Source organism: Mya arenaria, chromosome 17 (assembly GCF_026914265.1).
Source record: "Mya arenaria isolate MELC-2E11 chromosome 17, ASM2691426v1".
In the NCBI taxonomy this organism is placed as follows: Eukaryota; Metazoa; Mollusca; class Bivalvia; order Myida; family Myidae; genus Mya; species Mya arenaria.
Genome location: NC_069138.1, coordinates 26,075,486 through 26,094,953, shown reverse-complemented (window position 1 = coordinate 26,094,953; position 19,468 = coordinate 26,075,486). Strand labels below are relative to the sequence as shown.

The window sequence follows — 19,468 nt, the reverse complement described above, 5'->3', positions numbered from 1 at the left end:
CATCATTGGCGTAGACATAAGCGTAATATTCATAAATATTAAATATGTATCCATATTGTCAAAAACATATTAATGTTAGCCGCAAGTCATATGCAACATGAATGTTATTATGTGTTTAGTTGAAATTATTTTTGGGGCAGAAAACTGAACATGGACAGTAAGAACTGCTTTTGACAGAAAATAAAGTTGACGTAAGAAACCAATGCTCTGTGAAATCCACATTATGAAGTTTAGGCAAAATGAATGTTCATTTGAGTTTGCAAGTAATGTACTTTAGTAAATGACATTTGCTTCACATTAAACTTAATAGCCCGATATTATGATATGTTGTCCGACGCTCGATAACAAGAGAGCCCCAATAGTTGTAAGTAGCAAAAATTGAGTAAAATATGTCGGTGCATTGGTTTATTATGTCACAGGGTGAGAAAAATGTGCAGTCAGACCGGGGCTAAAAAATAACCATTGATATAACCATTTAAGGTAACAATAGTTGTTTTTAGATTTGCAAGCTTTCTGGGCTTTATGTGTAACTGATTCCCCATCTGATTTGAGTTGAGTGGTCTTTTGTTAGGTATTTGCATTGAGATTGACATTGGCGTTTATGGCTTAAATTCATTCAAATGTCAATGGCGGTATTAAACTTATAGGGAAATGAACAAGCAGATTAATGTTTCTTGAACTTCATATGAGCGATAACAATAGGAGACATTTGAGTCTGAGATCCACTGGAAATGACAGTCAATCTCATCGTCAATGATGTTGAAGCGATATTAGTTTAAACATATTTATTTTACAACGATTGTGAAACAAGTTATTACAACACTCTCTTTGGTTTGATTTTACGCGAAAGTGTGGTCATGTGCTGTGGGGGGAACCGGAGAACCCGGAGGAAACCCACTTGTCTGGCTTGGTGACCACGAACCGAACTCACATGCGCCCGATATTCGATTCCTTCTAAGATCAATAAACATAAGGAAAGTCAAAATCGATGAGGTATCGACATGAACTGTACCTGAGCCCAAAACTTGGCCGAAACGTCAGATTGGTGGAACCATTTAAAGACAGATATGGACAAAATCCCGCCCTGGCGAGCCAAATGTGTGTGCCAATGATCCGAACCACAGCCCAAAACATGCCTTGCGCCTCTAAACAGAGTTTATTTTAGAATTTCCCCTGTAGTTTTCATTGTATTATCATTATTATAGAAAACGGTGTATCTTGACCAACGCTGACAAGTTCACTTAGTCAGAGGTAATGGCGGATAGCAACAGGAAACTGATAAGCCCAGCATTATCTAGACGCTGTTTTTTATTTATCAGCTAAATTGTCTGACAGACTCCCCATATTAATTTAACAAAACCGTCTACAGACCGCATCGTCTACACATTCTCATGGAACTCAGTCAAAAGATTTGTGTGAACATTTTTCTTAAGGCTGGTGTTTACGTATGGTACTCAAGCAGACACAAAAAATAGTCAGTCGACCGTGATATTTTTTGCACTAAAGGTTACTGAATATCATTTCTTAACACTTAAAACGGTCGAAATTGTGTCGGATTCAAAGTTTACCAGAGCACCTTGACCTTGATCCTAGGAGCCCTTAATGCAATCCCATTGAAGTCCTCCATAAACTCTTCCTTGATAACAAGTTATGTATATGGTCACTATATGTCAAAACCAACTAAAGGTATATATTCGATACCATAGCACCGCCCGCCCGCCCTCCTTACCCTTTGTGAAAACCTTGTTAATAAAACAAATGTGGTGTGAGTGGGCTGGAACCAGCCGCCCGGATAGCTCAGTTGGTTAGAGCTCCGTGCTAGTGTTCCGGGGGTCGTGGGTTCGAGCCCCACACCGGGTGCACTTTTCCCCCCAAGGTAAACGTTACAAACAACGCCAAAAAATAAACATGAAATTAGTTTCATCTATCTGAAATTTATTTGAAAAATATGATACAGCAATCAATGCTATTATTTAAGTCAGTAAGAAAATTTATAAAATCTCCTTTGGCTGTAGCAAGCAACAAGCTCCATTCAAGAAAGCTTGCACCTGTGATCCACATTTCAGTTTTCCATGAAATAACACATAAATTATACAGAATTCTTCAATAATACTAGTTTTCCTCTATCTATCAGGTGCTTTCACTGCAGTCTTTTGCGTAACACTGACTTCCTGAGATTCAAAATGTCCAAGCTCTTCATGACTTGGATGCCAAAGTTTGTGAATGATTCTTTCCATAGCTGGTGCGTAGACAGAATGCGATGAGATCACATTTTTGCAGGTCTGAAAAAAACAACAACAATTATTTCAGCTACTGATAATACTGATTTATTTTAATATGATTGAAAAGATTGCTCTCCATCGATATTAGTCTGTTTTACTCATGTATAAACAGGTACAAATATCCCCTTTTTGGAATTCCAAGAGAATGTGCCTATTGTGGGGCTCCAACCCTTAACCTCTTGGGTAGAAGGCGGACATCTTTACCTTGTGATCCGACAACAGAAATAATTGCAGTGTGTTTATTAATGGGTTCTTCCTAAACATGGTGAAGAACATATAAATCAAATATTCACCCACATGTAATGTTTTAACAGAACAAAAATCCTAATCCTGAAAATTTGATTTGAGTGTAAGGGATTCAAGCCCAAAGCAGGGTTAAGGGGCCTAACCCCAGTTTAAAACATTCCAAAGCTGTTTATATCCCTTTCAATGTACTTTAAAGAGGATTTCAACAGACTGCATGATCAGGATTTCTACCTTGCTTGGCTGGCAACATATCTGCCATACTATGCTGGAAATATAACAACCTTAGTTCTACTGTATGAGAAACAGATACAAGTAAATTATCCTTTAAAAGCACACGATATAGGTTAAATTGCATCATATTGTTCAACCCATTTGACTTTAACGATCAAAACAAAAAGCATCCGATTTGTGTAAAGATAAAAAATATAGCCTGTATAATTGGGTTTTTAGAATTAATAGCTACTTGGCCACAATTTCCCAATTAAAAAAGTGCAAAACTATCGCAAATATTTTTTTTTATCCTGTCACCTGCATACAAATCGGTCCAATAACAAGGTGCCGTGTAAACTTTAGTTTATTAGGATAGTAGACAACGTGATGTTTATCTACAGTCAGGTGGTCATGTGACCGCGAAAACGAACTTCTTTTATATATTCTGCAATGTCAGAAGAAAAGCAGAACTGACGTTTCAGTATCTTATCAATGGACCACTAACAGCCGACCTCAGCAATCACTCGCCCATAAAGTCCCATCATTATGCAAAATAATGACACTGGCAAAACAATCGACCTGAAATCTTCATGAGATGTGAAAATCTTACCCCACCCGCAAATGCTGGAAACTGTGAAACAGCATTCAACGATACTCGTCGATAGCTTATTCCATTTCTGTGGTGAATGACAAAATCTCACTTACAACAGAAATGAATGATCTCTTTGCCGGTGCAGTTATGATCATTCAACACTATCAACATCATTTAAATCCATTTAATATGTTGCGATTGTTTGTAAACACTCGTGATCTTGAATTTTGACCTGTGTACTGTACTCTGACTTGCGGAATAATTGTTACATCATCAGATAATGTTCAGAGACTGATCCATGCTTATGCACGTTTAAAAGTATTTTTATGTTTTGAATTGATATTGACGTATTAAAATGCAATGACTTTGAATATAAACGTACTAAAAAAGTTGAACAGTTTTACGAACTATTTTGGGGGCGATTTAAACATGGATACCGAGTGTGATGACGTCAACAGGGAAAAACAGTTGTCCCCCTTACTTTTAAAGATTCTTATTAATTTTAAGGTTTTATAGTGTTTAATTAAACAAAGTAACAGGATAAATAGAATACTAGGTTAGTGCCGTGGATGGAGAAAGTTTATCTGGCTCGGCTGCGGATTTTATCGGGTTCGCCTTCGGCTCACCCGATAAATTCCTCCGCCTTGCCAGATAAACTTCCTCCATCCACGGCACTAACCTAGTATTCTCTATATCTATACACAAATCATATGTTTTTGTTTTTTTGTTTTGATCATTAAAGTCAAAAGAGTTAAACATTACAATGCATTATAATAAAAATAAGAATTGTGCCTAAAATATAATATGCACCCTTAAAAGTCTCAAAACACTTTTAAAGGAGAAAATTGCACAATCTATACTCACAAATAAACTTATAAACATTGAGGCTGTTTTAAGGGAGTTAAGATTATTCCAGAAACTTGAAACTTTGGCCCCGAGTTTAAATATATTACTCGCATACATTTTTTCCAAATCATTTCTCACCTGGAGTGTTTCCAGCAGATTAAACAGTGTCGCAGGGGCCCTTGGTTCAGGGCCCTGCCCCCCACAGGCCAGCACCTGAGCCCTGTAACCCTCTGTCACATCCTCTGGGAACCGGCGAGCTGGTTGATGATGACCCTGGCTGGATATGGTAGTTGCCTCACTGGAAACAAGTATGTATAAATGAAATATATGTGTTTAATGTCTTTAATAGTTGTGTCAGTCACATTATAGGTATTTAAAATTTTGGTACAAAGCTAGAAGCCTCAATTTGAAAAAAGTAAGTAACCTGTTATTGCTCTCAAAAATAAAATCAACTACATGTATTATAATAATGAAAAACTCACTTTCACAAACAAGAGGGCCATCATAGCTATATTGTACAATGGTTTCAATTATAAACCATGATAAACCAAATATCAAAATCCTACTTTTGCATTTGACAGTAAAACTACTGGACGTAAGTTGATAAGTGCAAATTTTTCATGAGAACTTAGATACTGAAGTACATTTAACTAGTACAACCAAAAGAAACATTTCTGTGATATTATCTTAAAATTGAGTCTGCTATTCTGTAAAATATTATATATAAGTTCCCACAAAAGCAATATAATGAAAACCAGCTATTCCCTCTATTCTGTAAAATATTTTCAAAGTTCCAACAAAAGCAATATAATGAAAACCAGCTGCTCCCTCTGAATGCCATGTGTTTTAACAAAGCAACATAGCTTATAGGTACTTCATAAAGGGTAATCTAAGCAAAGGAATGATTCAGTGAAATTATTTTTAAATCTGTCAACAGGGATTCCATTAAGAATTTGAAATTGGAAGTATAAACTTCCTGTGCATCAATACTGGAGGTTTTTCACTGAACTGTGGATGTTAGTCACCCAAATACAATACTTTTTTTCGGCTGTTTTTCAACTAATATGTTAAAGATCAAATAATTTGCAACTATAACTTTATGGATTTATATTAAAAAACAATTATTTTTACTTTAAGACTGATTGAAATTGTGACCATAAAAGTAATATTGACAACAGGTTTTGATATTTTGAACTTCCAAGCTTTCAACTTTGGAAGTTTTCTTCAAAATTATGGAAGTTTTTGTACTTCCAAGGAATCAATTTTGGAAGTTTTAACCCATTTCTAGGGAGTACTGGTAGTCTACCTCCAAAACTTCCTTTAATAGAAGCCCTGCTGTCAATAAATTATTTGAGAAATTTTATCAAAAATCTTTCCAGTTGCCATTGAAACCAGTTCTGCATGCACCGCTTCAATTTGAAAAAAATAAATTAAATAAGGCCTCCAATTACTGTTTCTTATATTGGACCAGTTAATTAAAAAAGAAGACCACTATAACTATGAATAGAAAAACCAGTCTAACCAGTACCCTGTTAACAGCCATGTTTTTTGACTAATGGAAAAACATTTCATGGTTTCATGATCATCATCACACATTCAATGACCTTGGCCCCCTTTCTCACCTGTTAGTGGTTCTGTCCTGCAGAAGCTGGCTGTATCTGGTGTAGGGATTTGGTGCCGGTTCCCCAAAACTGTATCTAAATCGCTTCTCCCTCATCCGGTACCCAGCACGGCGACTGATCATCTCTGAGATTATATTCTTTAGCTGTATCTAAAATCATATTTAAATCCATATTTTACCCAAGTAGAAACATAATTCAGATAATTATGAGGCTTACAATCTGTATTTAAGATGTGTAACCAACTACCCTTATGTTGTACAAAACTACAAAAATAATTCAGATTATGATATATAAAGCTGCACTCGCACATATTGACAGTTTTTACATTTTTTTGAAAACGTTGTCCCAGAATCAGCTGATTTTGGCCTTAATGCATTCAATTTAGTCATATAAGAAAACTTGTTAATCATAGAAGATAACTCGTTAGTCATATAAGATAACTCACTACAGAACAGATCTCATTTGTTTGGAAAACTGCCCAAAATATGAGATCTGATCTTTGTTAGCAGTCTTATTTCACTGGTTTCCAGACTTTGCTCAACAATTGGCTCATTCTAAGCCAAAAAACAAAACAGTTGTCAAACGGTCAATCTGCAAGAGTGCAGCTTTAGTGCTTGTTAGTTGTTCAGTCAAACAAGAGGATATTAAAGCCAAATTTATTGGCCTTGCCATACGTGTGTGTCTAGTCCCATACAACATGTGTACTTAGTTTGATTTGACTATCCTAAACAGCTTACTAAGGCTTTAACATAACCTCAATCATTTTACATGGAAAAACAGTCAGGCTAAAAAATAACTTGCCTCTAAAGCTTGCATAACAAGGGAGGCAACTGCTTCATCAATGTTGGTGAGCCCGACCTCCCAGGCACACACAAGCAGTCGCCCCTGTAACATGGACACATCAGGCAGGCACATTTCACGTCCCGCAAACTCTGAAATAAAGTATTCATCATTAAAGTACCATCCAGATGCTCCATTCATCATTATGATGCCTGCATACTTCATACAAGAATCATATCATTTGAATGTATTTAATTTGTCGAAGAAAAATATGTTTTATATATTACCAAAATAGTGACTTGATTTTTTGGCTCTAAAAAAATGCAAAATATCAAACCAAATGTCAAAAAAATATTGATTAAAATTACACATCAGTTGTTTATTTGACAAGCAACTATATACTTAAAACAAGAGGAGAGTTGCAAAGGGAACGCCAACGTTTGTCTGTTTTTCAGTCGAAAAAGGGGCATAAGTCTACATTTATTAAAAATAAAATTATGGGCTTTGCTATATATGTGCATATTGTCTTTGGGAACAGATGTACCAAGTTTTAATTGAATCTCTTGAATGTTTTTTGTTATAGCCAAGGTTAAAAGAATGCATGTCAATGCCATCAACACTAACAAAACCAAGGCTATGACAATAACTCGACTCTTATTTTGTTAAAAAAAAGAAGAGCTAAAAGGCTTTAAACAAAAGCTGTAGAAACATATCAAAAGAAAAAATCTTGCCGAACTGACAAGGGGATAAAAGGACAGTTCTCACCCATATCTTTCACGTCCTTGTAGGTGGCTGGAACAGCACAAGACATGGGGTTGACAGGCACAAACCTCTGCTGCAAATAATCAAACATCACTTGCTTGTACATTCACTGGTTCAGTGAAAGGCTACATGTATGTGAGTTCAGCAAGAAATCTTTTCTCTGGTAGAACCTACAGTAGTACTGGTGTCCATTCTGAGCGGTCATGAGAGAAAGTTTTTCACTGGAGGTGGATGAATATCAAACACAGACACTTATACCACATTAAGTTAATTATGACATTAGTATTTCCCCCAGTTCAACATCCCTTCAAAACTTAAGCTAACCATCCGACTCCCTTTAATTCTGACCAAACATCACAATCCTGAAAATCCTGAAAACTTAGTTGAGAGTATGAAAGATTCAGACCCATTAAAGCAGGGCTTAAACCTCTGTTTTCCGATTTATTTAACAAAAACTTAACATTCATTCATGTCTTTTCACTTGCACCTAAATTCCAGGGAGACAACTGGTACAAGAAATATAAATACAAGTATGAACCTAGAATACATCTAGATTTAGACAATAAACAGAAACAGAGATAATTATCAATCAAAATAAACAAGAGCAACAAGGTTGCATTCTCATTCATCAGAGGTTCGATCATGATACATCTATACACATAGCATCATCACTCTGGTGAACTAGAATGCGTGGTTAATGCTTGTCTATTTTTCTTGTTCAACCAAGGACTTTTGCCCGACAAATATTAGATTCAGAGCTATGGGACTTGCAATATAACGGCATATTGTGGTATTGACAAGTTCACAATAATATTCTGAATACTTTGAACTGTTTTCAAATTTAAGGCCAACATGAAAGCATTTTTAATGACAATACAACTACATTTTTTCTTCGAAAACCAGACAAGCTTATAAGTGTTAAGTTTGCTGATGTTTTGTTTGACAATGATGCGAACAATTACATCAAAACTATGTAATATACCTTAAATAAAAACATTTGTAAATTTCAGACATATATAGATCAAAACCTTTTGAACCAAAAAATGGACATATGTACAGTACCTGGAAAGAACTTCGGATAGCTGTGGGTTTTCTCTTGAGTTTGCCTTTCTTCAGCAGCTTTCCTGAACTAGATACAGGAGGAGGGGATTTTGGTACTGAAATAGAATAGACTTGTTCAACACATATTAGCAATGATAAACACATTACATAACGAGGGGTGAAAGCCAAAAGGTTCTATCTGCTTCTTTATTTAATGTCACTTAGAACCTTTTCGCATTCACCCCTTGATAAGCTCTGAGCAGTGTTATATGGTTGAGAACCATTTGTCTCGAGGCTTTACCATGAAAAAAAACAAAAACATTTGTCATTCCTGGGTGATAACTGGTACTTATCATTGATGCAGCTCTGAGTGTATTGAATCCAAGACCCTATAATCCAAAGTCTGATTTATTGATCCACCATTACCACAGTGTCCTAAGCACTGCTGTAATGATGGGTATTGTAAATTGTTTACATGTTAATGAATGTAGCATAACTTCCTCAGACGCTGTACCTACATATTACGGTCACTTGCCTAGTCTTGATGATATATTACAATTATTAAAAGTGCAAACCTAACACATGATTTGAGTTATTTCTTACAAAATAAAAGACTCTATATTAACCACAGACATTAAGAATTAACCACAGACATTAAGAATACACACTGACACCAACCTTCATAATTCATTAATGATATCGATCACCTCACTTACAAATGTCGAGCTACAAAATCCCATGTTTCAGTGCCAACGTTTTGGAAATTTGATCACACATTTTTTTTACAAAATGCCGAAGTCACAATTTTTGTAGTTACAGTTTCTGAAGGTTCAGAATTTTTGCTTCTCTGTGAGATGTCGAATCATTGCTCAGCATTTTGGTCACATGATACACCATTTTCTCATTTAATTATTTACTCGGCATTTTGCAGTAAGATGAGGCTCGCCTTTAATGATGAACTGGAATCGCAATTTCATTGGTTTTAAACAGTTTCCATTGTATTCAAAGGTTTCAAGTCAAAAGGTTTGGCCATATATATGTCAGATGTTCAATCTTATAATCGTAAGTCTGTTTTAAAAGAAACGAATGTATATCAATATCTACTTACTTGTGGATGCACTGAGGGTGTGACATTTTGAAAATATCGCCAGCAGGAATTCATTATGTAGATGGACTGTAAAATGTAGAATACATGTATAAGGGTAAGTCAGATAATTTAGATATTGCTTTTATTTCATGAATTTGGGAATTTTTGGTTTGGCCAAGGTCACACTTTTTTGAGAGATTTACATTTCAGATTTTTTTTAAATGAACTGAGAGCAATTGTTGATTGAATATATCAATAAATTTTATATTCACCACATGATCAGTTTTAGAAAAGTAGCGAAAACTTTTCCCTTGTGAAATTTTAACAATTGATGGTAATCATTAAAAAATGCTTTCTACGTGTATATATATAAACAAAGAAATATTTCAGAGGAAAGCTAAATCAAGAAGTACGGTAGTACCTTGAGCTTATTATAAATAAACAGTTTGTTTTGAGAAAAGATTGATAAGAATTTAAGAATTGCGTATTTTCAAATGCATAATGATTAAATTTTACTGTTTACTAGGCCACCATTAAATTTGAGTCTCAATTATATAAATTTATTATTGTAGATGTAACACAGATCAACAAAGAATATTTATATTTTGTCTAAATAACATACAACCATTTTTATATATGACAAACTTATCTTTATAGTTAGATGAAAAAGTTTCAAAAGGTTACCTGTTTTTGCCTGTAGCAATTTTCTTGCTTCTTTATCGAATTCCTCTTTTGCAATCTAAAAAAAAAATGTTCTCTATTTTTACAAATCACAGGTTATAGTAAAAAGAGCCACATTTAAATGAGCACAGATAAGTGAACAATACAAGAGCATAGCAAGTCAATGACAATTTTGCTCGCCCATTTTATTCAGCTTTGGAGGGGCATAGTTCAATATAAATTGCTCTTTACTACTGTCCCTGGTGGTACATCCATGCATATTTTACATTTTTAAACATAATTAGGAAATAAGTACAATGTTTGATATTGTTATTAATATTCAAGACAAACTTTGTTTTATGGTCAACATAACTCAACTACAGTATACCCAAACAGTGAACAATTCTCGACTAATATTCTTTTTTGAAACTGACAAGCTTTTAAATAATGATTGTTTTTGTGAAGTTAATGAACAGTAATTACATCATTTTATAAAACAAATCATCATTTATTTCAATAAGGTTCTTACCTTCATCCTGAACCACTGTTTTAGGTGGAATAGGTAACTGAAAGAGAATTATAGAATATTCAATACTATTCATTACATTATAGTAATAAATACATGTATACGTTGAAATTTATTAAATAATGAATATATTACTTATTAGTCCAAATAATTGTATGTTGAGGGATTTTTTTATGATTTTTGATATGGCAAATTTTTTTTATAACACATCTTTTATTTTGGACAAATGAAAATATATGCAAATATATTACACAATGGTATGTCAACCATGACTACACTTGGTAAAGAGCTTGTTTCAATAGGAGCCGCATAATTTTAGGCCCGAAACAAAACATTTTGCTTAATGTTAAATGTTTCATAGGTTATTTCACTAATGATATAAAGAGCAATCTGATGATTTTAAAATTCATTGTGTGAAATTTATACAGGTCTACAGGAAAATGAAGTCAACTGGGAGTTATTGCTTTACTGACGCAGCCCAAAAGACAGATGGGTTTCTTCAAAGTTGCCAATCAAGTGATTTCAAGTCTATCAACTCCTTAAAAAGAAGAATCTGAACAAGCCAAGCCAACATTTTATACATGAATGGCTGATAAGACGTTGAGAATTGCCCTGCAGCTTCTTACAAAACATTTAATATTAACTATTTACAAGTACACTACTTTATTGTATAACTGACTACTCATACACATATCAGGAGACTGATACCTTTCAGGAGAGAGAATGCTGTTGTGTTTTCAGCTATTAAATACACGGAGTTTTTTTGTTATCAGTAATTAATATTTCCATATATTCATTATTTAGTAAGAAGTTCAAAGTTTTCACTAAACATTTATGTTTGTTATACATTTTCATGTATTGATGTTCAATACGAGTATCCCCCTAGTGCAGTCATGTTCAAATAATGATTAAAACGTAACCTTATATTATTTATGACCTAAATATCAGATTTGGAGATTAATGACTAAGCAAACGCATATCAACTGCTCATTATACAAATACAAAGGAAGCTGTCGAATGACATTGACAAGGCAGTTAAAAGGGCAGCACGGCATGACACTCTAGCTGAAAACAAGTGTAATAAGCCTGCCTATCTAAACATTTTAGGATAAAATTTTCCCAAAGACATTTATGTAGCCAAACAGTGTCTTGATATACACGGATATACACCGATAATCTGAAATCGTAGGGACCCCAAAATTTATTTTGGAATAGTGATATTTCGGATTAACAATTTTAAGAAAATGACAGCATTCGCGAATTATAGATGACATGAAATACTAAGATTGCAATGTCGGTTACACGTAACCAAAATGATAAGACTTACTGTCAGTTTGAGTGAAATTTCGAATATACAAAAATATTTGTTGATTTATTGTTTCATAAATGACATATAATTTGTTATTATACTTCCTTATTAAAGCAACATAAAACATTTAAAACAAAATGGCAGCACATGCATGCATTCAGAACATAGCATGGATTGTTCGGTAGAGGTTCGAGTGACACTTTAATAAGGAAGTATAATAACAAATTGAGTGAGCAATGCATATCTGATGAAATAGACATTTTCGAATGATATTCAGATTGTGTTAACCATCAATTATATACACACTTTATAACCCAAATGAATCGCTTATTTTCTGACATCGATGTTTGTAACATACGAGTGCGTAATGTCATTCTTTAAAGGGACTGTAGACCAGATTGGCACCGTAAGAGTTTTTTTCCGTTATGAATCTCAGGACAATTTTCTAATAGAATGTGTTACGCTTTGATATCATAATTGTAAAAAAAAAAGACCCAAAATGATGTAAAAAAAAAAATTGTGTTCGAACCCATGTCGCCAAAATTGCAGACCAGCGTCATATCCAATGAGCTACAATGGCTTACTCTAATTGGGTGATATAATTAAGCTATACACCTAACTCGATAATATCACTTGATAACACCGACTAGCCAATCACGCATAAGGAATTTTTTTTAATGGAAAAATACGAAATAACTGCTAAAATTAAATAAATTGTAAACTATGTGGTACTTCAGTTAGTAAGTTTCAAATGCATTGTACACATCGATGCCAAGTTTATGTCAGTTTTCGACAATTTTCTTTTTTTTCGCTATTTTATCATACGGAGTACAGCCCCTTTAACAAGCACTAATGGTGCTCCATTGTCACCTCAAGCCGATGCTCGAGTGCATTCACAGTATGGTGCAAAAAACCATGACATGATCGAGTTCAAAATAAGAATTGGTAAAATACCAAATCCGGACCGTAATTTTTACTTCGGAACAGCGATTATTTTGGACTAGCAATTTCGGATTAAAGATTAAAAAGTTAAAAAATAATTTCGAAATAGCGATAATTTCAGATAAACGGTGTTCGGAATAGCGGTGTTCAACTATATAATGGCTTTGATCATTCAGAATTCTGCTGGTTGACAGAACAAATATGAACATATATTACCATTTTTTTAATCAATAACTGAATGATGTGGATCAATACAGAGTTTCATCTTGTTTCGTGAGAATTTGTAATAAAGGTTTATATTCATATTTTACCATGTAAGTGCAAAGCTATTTTGCACAAAACAAGCATTAAATGCATTAAAAAAAAACATGAATAACCTTTCCCATAAAATGAAACTTGACTGACACAGACAACAATTATGCCAAGCAGAACAACTCAACCCAATCGCAATAACTCGACCACCTCTGACAAGCTTCAAGATAGACCTTGTAAATATATTCGTAACAACTCAGCCATGGCCGAAGTGTTCCGATTTTTGTAAAACTGTGAACTGCAGCCTTGCAGGTGCCCTTCATGTATATTCATTATGTTTTGACAGAATGAAATGAAGAAAACCCATCAAACTCATAATTATTCGTTGGATATTTATTTTTTGTACGTAACTAATATAAAATAACATTATCTGGTAATATTTCTTGTTTTTATGATTATAGACGCAATATGCTTTCACCCAAATCCCGATCAGAATAACTACCTATTTTTGGTACAAAACAATTTGTAGGTGAAGGATTTGCCATATTAAAAATCGTAAAAAAATCTTTCATCGAACAATTATTTTGACTACAGCACCAGCCAAACATTAAATAAAACAATAACAACTTTAAATATTTCCTCATGAGAAAAGTTAAAAAAAAATCGAGAACACGAGTTCGACTAGTGCACATATATTTTAGATTTTAAAATAACCTACGTCAGTACCTTTATTACTGTAAGAAATTTATTTTCTTAATAGGCTAAATGGCAATGTTTCGGATAAAGTTTTCGGATCTCAGAAATAAACGCACGGATAACTAAAAAATATTTTTATTATTTATAAAATAAACGTTTTTATTATGTTTGGCTGAGTTGACAAACCTTTTCCATTCCTCTCCTAAAACTTCCGCCAAGTTCTTCTTTGCTGTAATTAAATCAATGGGAGCTGCCATTTTGATAACAGTCAAACCGTCCAACAATCGGACGGTCAACGACAGCTTGCGTAGGTAGTTACGTGCATTAAAGTATAAAAGCAGGAGTGGGCACTTATAGATATATAGCAAAAATGTTTCAGAGACTTAATTCAGGGGTAACATATCCTCTCCGACAATATTTATGATTTAATGAATTTTATGTAAAATGACAACCAAAGAGAAACATATAGTTAACCTCGAAAACAGCACACGTGTAACAGAGCTGGTTACTTTAGTCAAACAAAAACATGGATGCATGGTTAAAATGCAGAGGATAATTCGTTGTTTCTTCTTCCTCTTCGTAAATGGCTAACGGTCAAATATGACTAGTATGGCCATGCGTGGGGGGGGGGGGTAAATAAGAGTAAGAATGTTAAGTCAAGTCATGTTTGAGCATTAGAAAAATAGTTGAGCCCCTACTTAATAGCTTAGCATATGAAAATATTTTGTAAGGTTTGTTCTTCGGGTGGGGGGGGGGTACATGAAAACATGTACTTTTTTAAATGCTTAGATTGCTGAACCCATTCAGAATTCGAATTTAGTATCTTTATCGCAGAATATACGTTTAAATGACTATTTACTACTTAATTAGTAATAAAAAAGATACGTGGTCACTTACTTGCCACATTGTGTAGTTAACAACATGTTTGATAAAATAGTACTGTTAATACTGTCACAATGCCGGGCCGTTACTTGAGCCAAATGTATTTTAGGAGTGGTTCAGGTAATCTAACATTGCTGCAAAACTACGTCTCTTGTACAACTAATAGCCGATGATTTGCAGAGATGCATTTACGGAAGAAAAAAGACTTACAACAGTTATGGAGATGAGAAAGAGTGGCAATTGAATTCCATACCCAGAGATCCTAAGTTTTATATATTAACAAAACGGCAGCCCGAAACACATGCCATACAACATCCACGGCAACACTCTTAAAGTTACTAAAGTATCGAAATATCTTGAATGTAAAAAACAAAACAACCTTAACTGGATTACAATATCAACAACATCAATAAGAAAGAAGATTACACCAGAGCCTTTATCTAGAAAAGAAACCAAGTAAAAATGCCCTTAGAAGACCAAGGAGTTATGTTATCTAAGCTCCGGGCACAACGGATCGTATGAATTTTTGACGTTGATATGTCATGACTGTGTCGCAAGTCATTCGTTCGACAGTATTGGGACCTTCGTGAGTTGACGGGCATTGTCAGTGGTGTTTTAAAAATAACATGGTCGTTGTTCACTCTTAGTTTAAACATATTTTATTTATCAGCGTATACACGTATGGTATAAAGACAAACATAAATGTGGTGTAGTAGTTTGCAAACGACAAAGAGCCAATGTAAGGGAAATGGGCCGATAGTTGTTTGTCTTGCATCGTCACCGTTCATAGAGAAAGGTACCACTCTTGTAATGTTCCAGTACTCAGAAACAGTGCTTTGATCTATGGAAGCTTGACAAAACCTTTTGAGAGTTTTGGTCTGCAAATGAACTGGTCCTTATTCTGTGTCATTGACCTTTTGTAGTTTCACTTTTACTGGTAGTTTACCTTGATTACTTTGATATGCTCCATAGGCTGCTAGGACCCAAATCAAGTATAGTGCTAGGGTCTTAGTTTTATAAACTTAAGAAAGCTTTTCATTTAGGAGGTTTGCTTTGGTGTCATTGTCTGAATGGGTTGGACCTTTTTGCTTTAAGAGGTGAAACGCTATGCTTTCATATATATTTTACGCATTATGAGCTCCATAGTAATTGTGAGCATTTTGTTCGTTTTTGTTGTTGTTTCCTCGTTTGTTGTCCTTGTGAAGACTTGTAAAGACGAACGTTTGAAGTAACGCCCAGATATACCCCACCCCCCTCTTTTTTACCCATGAAAACGCTTTGAAGACTTTGTCATACATTACAAATCTCAAAAAAAGTTAGATTAAGCAAACTTCTTACAATTTTGGTTTGGTGACGTCTTAATGTCACTTCAGAGTCTAAAACATTAACTTTTTTTCAAAAGGGTTTCCAATCGCCAAGCTTAAATGTAAATGACAGTTTGCCGAGCGTTCAGCGAATTTCTTTTCATCAATACGCTTTTTTGGAAACCGAATGAATTACACTTTGCGAAAGTTAGAAACAATAGGGTCACTTTCTAGAGTCTGAATGACTCGTGAAAGATTTTTAAAATGTTATCACTATTTCTCTTAGTTTTAAGCCCAAATTCACGTGAGATAACTATGCCATTGCTTAAGCATCAATTTGAGTTGTCTTTCTTGCGTTACGAGCGAAAAGTTAACTCCTTTCATTGTATTACAAATGCAACAAGAAAGACCATTGATGCAAAGCATCAGAGGGCGCCGTTTAATAGTTTATGCACTTGTTATATGTTGAAAAACAAGGAATGTCAAGGCCAACAAGCATATTATGGTGCATTGAACCGCATCTATGAAATTCTCAAAATGTTTGTAGTTTTCTGCATGACAACATAGGCAAAAGCATTGAAATTGAAGATTTTCAAGTTGAACATTTCATTAGGGGTGGGGTACATTAATGAACAAGACAGAATTAGGGTGCTTGTGCATTGTACTTTTTGTCATTGCCACATACCCATATACCAAGTTTTATTTCAATACCATAAGTAGTTTTAAAGTAATGCTCTGGTCAAGAAAAAGCGGCAAAGGGCAATAATTATGTAATTAGCTTAAAAACAGCTATAGTCATTGCGCACTGCACTTCCTCTCGTTGTGCTAAATACCATTGAATGATGTTTAATGAAATCCCCAAAAAAGTAGTTTTCTAGTTATGCTCCGGACAGGAAAAGATACAAAGGGAATAACTCTTGCAATACGCTGAAATAGAGTTATTGTTCATGTACACTGCAGTTCTAATCATATAGGGGGAGGGGGCAACGTCACCATGCTGGAATGACAACTTGTAGGGAAGAATAAGTTACCTCATTCATCATGAACAAGTGATATGAAATAACAATTTAACAATTTGTGTAGTACTTTAATAAATATTATCATTTCGTCCGAAAGTTGCAAACATAAATAGAACATAATTATTGAACTGTAAAGTTGCAAACATAAATAGAACATAATTATTGAACTGTTATATAAAAAGTGAACATTGTTTACTAGATGAAATGCATTTATAACATAACATGCCTTGTTTTTAGCTGTTTAATAATACTAATGTTAACTTCTTCATTTACATAGTAAAGAAGAGTAGAACATGGATGTTTTAGTTGATATTAACACAAAAACAGCATGTGTCTTATTGGACAATGGCATTTTTTTCAAATATGATAAAAATAACGCATTCAAACTGAATATGTATCAGACTATGTATGAAGGAAATAATACTGTTTCTATTTTTCACAAAGGTTTTGAAATACAACAATGCACATATAAGCATAAATAGGCCAAATATGCAAAAAAAAATAAATAGTAAACAATGTTTGAAAGTGATACTGAACACTTAAAATAATTTCTTTGTGCATTAAATGAATATATACCAGAAAAGCAATACTAAATCAAGTCCAAAATGTATAATAACATGAAGAACACCCCTTTATGAATATCTTCATAACAAATCAGAGTACATGTAAACAATAATCATTTATATCATTAGTATCAAATGTGTCCAGTTTAAAGTGTGTTTTCATTTGCATTAAATTACATTGTAATATATACCAGAAAAGCAATTATAAAAATCCTTAAATGTATAAGAAACTGAAGACAATAAAGAATAACACCCATTTATGAATATCTCCAAAACAAATAAGAGGTCACCTATATATAAAACAATAATCATTCGTATAATTAGTATCAAATGTGTCTAGTTTTTGTGTGTCTGTTCATTATCTTTAAATGAGCATCTTTAAAGTGAAACTCTTATTTGAAATCAATACATATAATTGTATATATAACACACATCAAATTGAATGAAAAAACAATAACTACTTACTAAAGAATGCATTTACTGAAATATCGTTTACTGATAACAAGCTTGTCACCCTGTTTATAATAGCAGAATGCATGACAAATATTAAATGATCAATTGGTGATTGCTAAAAGATTTACTGTGGTCTACTATAGTATCACAAGGCAGAAATACCATGTTTTAAGTTCATTCTTATTAGCAAATTGAACTCAAGATCCTTCATTAGAAACATTGTTGTTGACATCTATCAACCCATTTTGAAAAATGAAAACAATAATATTAATTATCATAAGTCTTATTGGGGAGTAAGAGTGCATCTTTAAAAATAGTGTGTGTGTTTTTTCACTTAAATATGTAACAATTCAGTTTGACAAATGAGACAAAAGTTAGGAAATAGAAGTAGTAATTGTACATAAAACAAAACATCAACACAAATTGACAAAGCTCAATATAACAGGAAATCTATATTATGAAAACACAAATCCTTAAAGGCCATAATTATTTGAACTGAATTAAGGTATAAGTAATACACACTTTTATAAAGCTTTTACGGACAACATAGTTATTATCATGGTACGTTATGAGACTTTTATCCAAATTTTGAAGATTTTTTACTGTTAATTAAAAATATTTTGTCTTTATTTGATTTTTTTTCACATTATCAGAGATTATGAAATAAACACAACAGTTTCTGGTAAAATAAACTTCAGTTGACAGAAAAATTACGTTCATATTATTGATACACATGGAAAAAAATCATTTTGATTGATCTTGTGAGTCTTCGGAACAGAGCAGTGTTTCGATGTTTGAAAATATATAGCAGTTTTATAAATTCATAAAAATAGTTAATAATAAGACAACCTGCTGAAATCATTTAGATATTTTCTATGATGTCTAATGAACAATTCAAAAGACAATTTATAATAGTTTACCGTTCAGTTTTGAAGAAAATATACATAATGTCATGTAACTATACATCTTTATAACTAATAAAATGCTTAAAAATCAACCTTTTTCTTGTAAAAAGCTCAGTTGGACTTATTCATAAAATGTAATCATTTAAATAAATGAATTTTACTTATGATACTAACTCAGAATTCAGATTTAAAAACAATGAATGTACTTTTAAATTAAAATATGTAAAGAAACAAGAACACTAAGTAGGCGGTAATGCCCCTCCAAAAATGTCAGAGTGAAAGTTCTCAACTAATGTCTTTTGAATATTATAACATGTAAACAGTCTCTGTTGGTAATCGATGTCTATTTGTTTTATTTAGTCAATGGTATTCTAACATTTAGAACTTTTCACAATAATTCTTCACTCTTCAACATTTGAAGTTTGGTTTGTTCCCATGCGTTTGTACTTGTAGTGTCTGCACAGATGAAAATTACTCAATGCTGAGTCA

The 19,468-nt window shown here is 33.4% G+C and overlaps 1 protein-coding gene across 2 annotated transcripts; it reads right to left on the bottom strand.

Moving 5' to 3' along the window:
- Positions 1–1,920: 1,920 nt before the first annotated feature.
- On the bottom strand, positions 1,921–14,115 carry LOC128224260 (transcriptional adapter 1-like). 2 transcript variants are annotated; one of them, XM_052934065.1, is made up of 10 exons: positions 14,040–14,115; positions 10,658–10,694; positions 10,153–10,207; positions 9,490–9,555; positions 8,403–8,497; positions 7,344–7,413; positions 6,600–6,730; positions 5,799–5,947; positions 4,315–4,474; positions 1,921–2,282 (listed from the first exon to the last, which is right to left on the bottom strand). In XM_052934065.1, exons 1-10 carry the CDS (start codon positions 14,108–14,110, stop codon positions 2,124–2,126), a joined length of 993 nt encoding a protein of 330 aa, XP_052790025.1. In that variant the 5' UTR covers positions 14,111–14,115; the 3' UTR covers positions 1,921–2,123. The 2 variants fall into 2 exon arrangements, with proteins under 2 accessions (XP_052790025.1, XP_052790026.1); XM_052934066.1 differs by having other exon boundaries at positions 7,344–7,410; positions 14,040–14,110.
- Between the last annotated feature and the right edge of the window lie 5,353 nt (positions 14,116–19,468).